Raw genomic sequence first — 9829 nt, 5'->3', positions numbered from 1 at the left:
TTCGAATCCTGGTGAAGATTATGATTTTTAATTTCGGGATCTTTAGAGCGCCTCTGAATCCACCCATATCTAACATTAGTTGGGGAAAAGTAACCGTGGACCATAGAAACAAATATAGTAGGTGCTCAACCTGTACACTTGTACACAGCATGTTTTGAAATGGTAAACTTTACTAACACACGCAATGATTTATATGTTGGAAATCTAGCCTCATCAATATGGCTAAGTCTTGTATTGCGATTCCGACAATTAACAAGTAAAATATATATTTAAAAAATACTTTTAAAAAAAGACTATTCCTCCTTTATAATATACAGATGACACTGTAAGGGCGATTTTTTTGCTCTTAATAACTAATAAATGATAAATTTACCTATTCTTACCTCCCCTGTAGCAAAAAAAAAAATGACTGGATAAATCTAATCAATGTTCGGGGGCCAATTTTGAGTTTTTATTTCAACACAATTTTTTTTGGGAATGTTTTTTTTTTTCAATCTTCCGTAGCATGTGAAAAATGATGCTTATTGTAAGCTGTATTAATTTCAACCGGCACTGCAGACTAAGTAACACTTTACTGACCACTGACCATACGGCTTTGAACCCTCTGACATTCAGTTTTTTTCTTCACGTTTCCCTCATCCGTGATCCAGGTAGCACTGGAGATGTCTCAACAATATCTTAAAGGTCGCAAGGAGCTGGGCGAATTAAAGGACAAGTCTCTATTATTACATTTTAAGGAACTTTGATAAGATTTTGAAATTTCAGCAAACTGAACGAGTGCTCTCAAAACAAAACCTCATGATTTCAAAGTCAAAATGAAAAGTCTTTAAAGATCAAATATCTTTTATTCGTATTGGTCTATGTGTGTGTGTGTGTATGTGTGTGTATGTGTTTGTGTGTGTGTGCTTTTTAATAACGAAATCGTCATTAGTTCACTTGTAGGACAAATCAACACTAAACAATGTGATTGTAGACATAAAACTTAGACATGTTTTGAAGATAATTCAATGGTAATAGTCCAAGAATATCAATGTTCAGATTAGATCCATCTTAATTCTTGGCTTTCAAGAAGCAAATATATTGTATCACCTGCTGCTCTTAGTTCTAGATAATACAACAAAACGAACTGGTCATCTCTTCCGTGGTGGGACACTATTGTGAGAACCATTGCAGTAGATACCACGTTTACATATTAACTGGACATTGGGCCAAAGTATTCTCTGTCCACTTGTACACTGTCCGTGAGGCGTTCCTTGATAGTAAGTGTTTTATGAAATGCTTTCGTCTCTAGATACATTTTTTTTTAGAATAACTGAACGTACTGTCAAACAGATTATTCACTGGCTGTTGAAAGTTTGCATGATAAACATTTCTTTAAGTTTAGAAAATATACATTTGTAGCAACAATACAATACATTTACTTTTGAATACTCAACATATGACCAATAAGTAAAAAAAAAATTTGCTTCGTATTTTTCTTTGTAAATGGATTTAAAGTACTAAGTAGCTATTATTAATCTAATTTTAAAGACAATTTTTTGTGTGCGATGCACGCCTGTGGTAAGTAGAGCAGCTTCTTCAATCTGTTATAGCAGCGCTTCATAACCTGGTGGACGCTAGGCGGCCTAACCCATTTCTTTCTCACAAGAAGACACCAAAGCGGAGACGTAGTGAACAAGACGTGCTCCCCGGGCAAGAAACTTTGTTTTCGCCCTCCCTATTTTCCGTGAACATCATAGTAGTAAAAAAGTAAAGATTCCTTTTGAGACCTTGTGGTCTATAGGACAGATGATGTAATGGTCATCTGTTTCTGTGGCCTACGGTTTACGAGGGTGTCATGAGGCCAGCACAACGACCAACCGCCTTTACTTTTCCTCACCTAAAGTCATATATATATGGCTCCTTTTGTCTCGAAAGGCAATGGATGCGCCCAAGTGAGTCACTGGTTTTGGCTTAATCTTGAGACGGGGCAGAATCTGGTGTGGCTAATCAAGCCAATTCTAGAACGGCAGACTTTGCCACAATTCGTACATTTGTATGCCTCTGATTTAGGGCTAGCAGACAGGGCAGCCTTCTTTTTTTCCCTCTTGATTAAAGCCGCTTCAATTCTTTTGTTCTCAGCAAGGGTTGTCCCAGCACGCACAGTCTGTCTCCATGCACTCCGGTCTTTGGCTATGTTTTCCCACATACTTTCACTGATGCCTGAGGCTCTCATGTCTCGCTTGCAGACATCTCTATATGTTAGTCTTGGGCGGCCCTTGGGTCTGACTCCTTCCACAAGCTCAGCATATAAGATATCTTTCGGGATTCTACCATCTGGCATGCGGGTGACATGTCCGAGCCAGCGTAATCTCCTTTGTGTCAGGAGAGCATACATGCTGTTCATATTGGCCAATCTCAAAACTTCCTGATTGGAGACATGGTCCCTCCAAGAGATGCCCATTATGCGTCTCAGGCAGCGCAAGTGGAAACTATTCAATCTGTGCTCTTGGTACATGTATGTCGACCAGCTTTCACTGCCATAAAGGAGAGTGCTCACAACACAGGCGTTGTAGACTAGGATTTTGGTCGCTGTGGTCAATTTACCATTTTCCCAGACGCGCTTGGAGAGTTTTGCCAATGCTGTGGTAGCTTTTCCTATCCTTTTTTGTCAGCTCGATGTCTAAGTCTAGGTTACTGACAATTGTTGAACCCAAGTAGGTAAATTCCTGCACCACTGAAAGGGTGTGGTTCCCAATTTGTATTATAGGTATTTCTGCAACGTCTTGTGCCAGGATTTCGGTCTTGGAGAGACTTATAGTAAGGCTAAACTCTTGACAAGCAGCTGCTAAGGCGTTCACTAGCTTCTGTAGACCTCCTTGTGAGTGAGATACGAGTGCCGCGTCATCGGCAAACAGCAGCTCCCTTATCAAGATACGACGCCTTTTCGTTTTGGCTTTAAGACGTGCCAGGTTAAAGAGCCTTCCATCGGATCTGCTATGGATGTATATTCCGTCTTCCAGGGATTTAAAAGCACTGGATAGTACGACTGAGAAGAAGATGCCAAATAGTGTAGGGGCCAGTACACATCCTTGTTTTACACCGCTCTTAATGGAGAATGGCCTGGAGGAAGAACTTTCAAACTGAACGGTGCCCTGCATATTTTCGTGAAAAGCTGACACTAGTTTTCTTAACTTATTTGGACAGCCGATTCTCTCTAGTACAGCAAACAGACCGCTTCTGCTAACAAGGTCAAAGGCCTTGGTCAAATCAATAAAAGCTATGAAGAGGGGCTGCTTTTGTTCTCTGCTCTTCTCCTGTAGCTGCCGCAGAGAGAAAATCATATCTGTTGTAGATCTTCCTGCCCTAAAGCCACACTGCGACTCTGGATAAACACGATCTGCCAGGATCTGTAATCATATCTATATTATAAAGTAGAATGTGAGGGGTATGTATGTATGTATGTATGTATGTATGTATGTTACTTATAGACATCAAAACCGCTTGACCAATCTTGATAAAACTAGGCAGGAATGTTCCTTGGGTACCAACTTAGACCGTAGTGTATGTATTGTAGCCCTAAAACAAACTTAAGACCCTCAAAAAAAATAAAGTTGTCCGACTCTATTAAAGCTATAGTATTTTATGGATCTAGGCCATGTCTACAATGTTGACATTAGAAAAGATAGAAAGGATTTAGACCTAGATCTAATTTTAAGAAATACACTTTGCGCAGATAGTTTTTTACTTTGACACATGAAAAGACAAAAAAAGATCCTTTGATTTCATTATATAATAAAATTAACCTTCAATTTTGTGTTTCAAAAGCATTTTTTACATTAATTAGTTCCTTATATCTGTGACTACAGATTTCCTGACGAACATTCTTTCATTAGACAATACCGTAATGAATCGCGTACTAAAAATTAATTCGTTTAATTGTTTACTTTATAATCCCATCCCTAGATCTAAAACTCTAATTCAACTCTAAGATGATAAAACTTCTCTTCGCACAGATAGTTTTATACTTTAACACATAAACATATTAATTAAAGTCCATTCATTTCATATTTTGATCAAATAAACATTCAAATTTGGTTTTCTAAAGCTACATTCGTTTACGAAAGCTGCGAAGCCGAGTTAAAGGCCTAGATCTATATTCATTCATGAATCGCGTACTAAAAATTATTTCGTTTAATTGTTTACTTTATAATCCCATCCCTAGATCTAAAACTCTAATCCAACTCTAAGATGATAAAACTTCTCTTCGCACAGATAGTTTTATACTTTAACACATAAATATATTAATTAAAGTCCATTCATTTCATATTTTGATCAAATAAACATTCAAATTTGGTTTTCTAAAGCTACATTCGCTTACGAAAGCTGCGAAGCCGAGTTGAGATAGGCCTAGATCTATATTCATTCATGAATCGCGTACTAAAAATTATTTCGTTTAATTGTTCACTTTATAATCCCATTTATTTAACAAAGCTATCGCTCTTTTCGTTTTTAATAGATAAGAATGTATCGACTTCGGGTAAACCATTTTCGCAAAACTAATTTTATTTTCGTAGCGAAAGAGAAATAACGTGAAAGGATCATTAGCTACGTTTAACATACATCTAAATCCAATCCACTAGATTATTCAAAAGCAAATGTTTTAATTTTAAAAAATGGATTTAAGCCTATTAGCTATTTTGATTTGATAGCTTCATTCACACTATTTTTACATTGACACATTCGCTTTACTTATTACATTATTATTTCGTTTAATTGTTTACAAAACACTCTCAGTGACTATATCAACAGTAATGCGCAAATAAAGACCCGCGGGTCGCGGGTAACATATGTCTAGTAGGCTTATAAATAAAAGTATTTAATAATAATATAATACAAATGACGTATTGTAATAATGTATAACCTAACTAAAATATCTACAATAATAATTACATTTTTGTGCCTCTCTGCGTGTGTTCATGGAATCGTGCCTTCCCCCCCCCCTTTTTCACTACACCTCTGCACCAAAGGTATCTTTTTTTTTCAAGGGACAAAACAAAGGGAAATGTTACCTGAGATGAATGTCGATAGGTAACAGAGCAGGACGGACTAGGAGTATTCTGACCAAAAAACTGGGGCGTCCAGAGACTCTTAGTCTCCTTTCAGATCGAGTGACGGTCCAGACACGTCCGCCCTTAACTCTCGGTGTTGGGGAAACTCTATACTATATGTGAAACTGTTTCGGCGCTCTCTCCACAGTGACGGCATCGGGAGTCGTAGTATGGACGGAACCGGGCAAAGTATGCCCCAACAGGACCTCTTCAACCGACACCAAGGATCGTCGTGACCTGGGTGACTCATACGCTGCCAGACACCACGGGCCCTCTCGGATTCCTCTCAAGATTTTACCTCTTCTCATAACTAAGTGCTCGGATTTCTGCAGTTGCCAGTAGAGGCAATATGACCAATTCTTTAATCCGTTTTCGCGAATGGCGTCTCTACCAAGATTGGTTGAAAAGGTTTTCTTGTTGAAGATACATCCCCACCATGTCATTTTCACGCCCGAATGACCGATCTACTCCTAATAGTTCGACCATCGTTCAAATGACTTTCTTTTTGGTACAAATTCTGGACACGTGATTTCTCCCACACCCAAACTCGGATTAAGCTGAAAATTTGTACAATTATTTACTTTACCTGACAACATAAGAATCAATAAGAAAAAAATTGGTAATTAACTATTGGTAAATTAATTATTTTGTTTGGTTTGAACAAGGGAAAGAAATCGTACTTGAAAGATGTGGCGTTATAAGTTGAATTAGTTCCCAAGTGAACATTGTTTATGCATTTTAATAACGATAATGTCAACATTCACCAAGATACCCCCTTCTTCCCTCCTCACTTTCTCAACTGGTCCAGACAAGTTTTAGGATCATATCGTATTGAGAAAGCTAAAAGCTAAACAAAAACAATTGGTAAAAAATAATTATAGCGCACAGATCACAAACATGTAACCGATAGAACGTAGAGAGTAATAAATAAAATTACACTTTATATAAGCTTTTTTTTTTTTTTTTTAGTATTTTTATGTTTTATTTGTTCCTAGTCTATTCTCTGACCTACTTTGTATTCGCTCAGGCTTTTGTTGGTTTTGTATTACTTAATTTTTTTTACACTTTTATTTCCCCTTGACCGTTGAAAGTAAAACACTCAGACCTATATATATTATATCTAGACTGGACATAGAGAACTGGCATGCGGACTACATGTCCCGCCCATCGAAGTTGCGACCCTTTTACTGTCGCATATATATATATATATTGTTATGACTTTGCCATGCGCACCGCCATCCAAGATAGTGCAGAAAGAAGGTGCGCACTATCAGTGACCAGACAAGTCGGATGTTGACATAGGAGACTAACGATTTCCGCCCAAGGAGAGAGCCAATATGGAGACGCTATGCTCAAGGCAGATGCCCCTTTGTGTTTGTCATGTCTCTATGTAAATAAACGTCTATGTCCTCGTTGAGTTGCCTCACTTAAGTTATTACAATTGGTGTCAGAAGTGGGATTATAGGCAACTCAACGAGAGGAGGTAGGATTTACAATGACAGCTTTGAAACAATTGGACCAACTCTCGGTTAGAGAGCTTAGGAAGGAACTTCGTAACCGATATGAGATAATTGGTGGTACCAAGGAGGTGCTTACAGCTCGTCTCTGGCAAGCCTTGATAGATGAAGACGAAGATCCAGATACATACTTATTTGAAATTAAATCGGAGATTCATGAGCATATTGGCAAGATAAATGAAGGTATTGATGAAATGTGTGAACAAATTAACAGTATGGGGAAAAAGGTAGATAAAATGGTGTCTCGACTAGACTCGTTGGTAAAGGAGCAGTTGCCTGTAGACTCGTTGGTAAAGAAGTTGCGTGATCAAGACTGTGGCTGCACAAACAGTGGTGACGGAGTCGCTGGGGATTTGAGCGTCGTCTGTGTCTGTGTTGTGGGCAAGTCTTGTGGTTGTGACTTTCAAGACGAGAAACGTGACAATGATTGCTGTGATGATCTCAACGAGATGTACCGAATCGAACGGAAAGAGACAAATGAAGAAACTGAAGACTGTTACTTGCCTGAAGCGTTTGTTCCTGTTGTACCTGTTACCAGTACCTTAACTGAAGTCTGTTATGTGCCTGAAGCGGATGTTCCTGTTGTACCTGTTACCAGTACCTCAATGAGCCTGACGGAGCAAGACAACGTTGGGTCTGCGTTCAAGCCTGTTGCTATGGACCTTAAAGACCTCTGCATATCTGTCGGTGCTTACGAGGGAAATTCGAAGCTTGACAACTGCATCCAGAAGTTTAGCATGAACTGTACGTGCGGCGCATCACACATAGAATTTAGATGCCAAGAAAACCACCAACAGGGCATATGTACTTCTACCATCATCATCGACATTGGCATATATGAATGTCAATCAAACCACTCTAAATCTGAGCTGTCAAGAGGAAGACATTTTCCACTTGAATCTGAAGAGACCTATCTTCTGGACGTAAGACTGTTGTCTGAGGATGACTGCGGTGCATTGGACTTTGCTTGCAACGTGGCTGCAAGCGAACCTGCAGCTCCCTTGAGAGGCGTCTGTCGGGAAGGTCTGCTGAGACAGCGTGTCCGATCAACGGCTGTGCTGAAGAAAACAGTGCTCGACCCTATCTCTTTGTGTGGCAAACGCCAACGTCATCATCGCAACAACAGCCTGGTCAACTGGAGAAAGAGAAAGCGGCACTGGAGGAAAACAATGCGGATGGCTTCGTGGGGAACACGCTCCCTGCCGCCTGTGGCTCCCACTGATCGACCTCCACCTGAACTGTCAAACCTCAGCTGCAGTGTTTCTTTTCGGGACGAAAAGTGCTAAGACAGGGGCAATGTTATGACTTTGCCATGCGCACCGCCATCCAAGATAGTGCAGAAAGAAGGTGCGCACTATCAGTGACCAGACAAGTCGGATGTTGACATAGGAGACTAACGATTTCCGCCCAAGGAGAGAGCCAATATGGAGACGCTATGCTCAAGGCAGATGCCCCTTTGTGTTTGTCATGTCTCTATGTAAATAAACGTCCATGTCCTCGTTGAGTTGCCTCACTTAAGTTATTACAATATATATAGGTCTGTGGTAAAACACTTGTTTAATTTAAAAACTAAAATGTACACTGTTTAAGACATAAGCTCTTGAGCCATTTACTGCTTAATGTTGGTTCTGAGATTATTGCACTTAAATGAAACTTTGCGTCACTTCCGGCAGGAAAATGAAGCTCATCCTAGCCTTCACCTTGCTGGCTGTCTGTGCAGTGCACGCTGCCCCGCTGCAGGCCAGGATCCTCTTCTTCGACGACTTCAACAACCTGATCCACGACGTGGTGAACACACTGGGGAACGGCATCGACCAAGCTGTGCAGACGGTAGGAGCCGTGGTCAGCAACGTTGGCAACGTCCTTGGAGTTGGAGACGTGACCAACGCCCTGACCGGAATCGTGAACAACGTGGTGGACAAGACCACGGACGCCGTGGGCGGCGCCGTCAACCAGATCGTGGATGCAGTGAAGAGCACCGCTGATGGAGCCACACTCGGCATTGGCAGCAAACTGATGTCCATGGCTAACTTAGGCTAACAGAAAATTTGTTCATGGTATCGGTAGAAACTTTGTCAGATACCAGTCGATGATGTTAGAGGGTAGAGATTTACACAAGATTTTGTTGAGAAAGTTAACAAAAGGTAAATAAAACAATTCCATTACAGTGTATTTGTTGCTTCTTGTATTAGTTGCCTGAATCAGCCATAAAAACGTAATTATCTTGGCTTTTGAAGTAACGTCTGTAATTTATAAGATAATATATTTTTCGTTGATTCAACAAAATATCCTTACATTTCTTCAAACCCTAGAAACTTATAACTGCATTTATTGGGGGAAAATACCAAAGAACACTATATAACTATATTGAAACGTTTTGTAACTGCACTGACCCAAGCAATTAGAGTCATGCTCCCCTTTTAGTGAACATTGTTTGAGACTTAGATCACTTCTTTTGTCCACCAGAGAGTCTGCGTGTTCCATGGACTCAGCGCTTGGAGTTGTGCCACGCTTCTCCCTAAATACTATGGTCTATGTGCCTTTTCATTGCAATGGAACAAAGGCTTGGAACTCGCTACCCTTTGATCTCAGACAAACAACATGCTTCACTAAATACAAGAAGAACATTTAAGACCTGTCTGTTCAAAACGTTTTAAAAATTATTTTGTCATTTTAACCTTCGTGTTTATATGTGTTATGTTCTCATTGCGTCTTGAGCCTACATTATATTTGTTAATAGCTGTATATAATTTCAATTATTATTGTCATTGTTTATTGTCTGCTGCTTAAAGACATCCAGTCTTGTGCTGGAGCCAGTATGGCTTAGTAGGCCTACAGTTGGACCGAGACCAATGGTTATAGAAGGCCTGAACACTGACCTGCGACGTCGCAAGCTGCGGGTAGTTAAGACCAATAGCTCGTTGCCATGTCAGAGGTCAAATGTCACAGTATTGAGACCTTCTATAACGACTGGTCACGGTTGGACTGCTCTTTATAACATTTGTTGCGCTTAAAAGAAGATCACAGAATGAAGACAGAGCGGTAAGGGATGACAAGCTTTATTCAATGTAGGAGCCATCTTGTAGGTAGGACGAACAGACACACACACACACACATACACACACACACAATCAGAGCATAACACACTGTAAAGCGTGCACACAGGCAGGGGAGATAATGAAGCAAACAAAAAAAAGTACAAAGGGAACAAGAACGCAAAGA

The 9829-nt window shown here is 40.0% G+C and overlaps 1 protein-coding gene across 1 annotated transcript; it reads left to right on the top strand.

The window, feature by feature from the left end:
* The first annotated feature begins 1131 nt into the window (after positions 1-1131).
* On the top strand, positions 1132-8774 carry LOC129923688 (uncharacterized). The gene is made up of 2 exons (XM_056015986.1): positions 1132-1259; positions 8281-8774. Exon 2 carries the CDS (start codon positions 8285-8287, stop codon positions 8645-8647), a length of 363 nt encoding a protein of 120 aa, XP_055871961.1. The 5' UTR covers positions 1132-1259; positions 8281-8284; the 3' UTR covers positions 8648-8774.
* The last annotated feature ends 1055 nt before the right edge of the window (positions 8775-9829 follow it).

Source organism: Biomphalaria glabrata, chromosome 17 (genome assembly GCF_947242115.1).
Source record: "Biomphalaria glabrata chromosome 17, xgBioGlab47.1, whole genome shotgun sequence".
Lineage (NCBI taxonomy): Eukaryota > Metazoa > Mollusca > Gastropoda > Planorbidae > Biomphalaria > Biomphalaria glabrata.
This window is presented reverse-complemented; position numbering and strand designations above follow the sequence as displayed.

Excerpts from the sequence above, each read along its gene's own strand:
- LOC129923688 (XM_056015986.1), top strand. The coding sequence starts at position 8,285 with ATGAAGCTCATCCTAGCCTTCACCTTGCTGGCTGTCTGTGCAGTGCAC.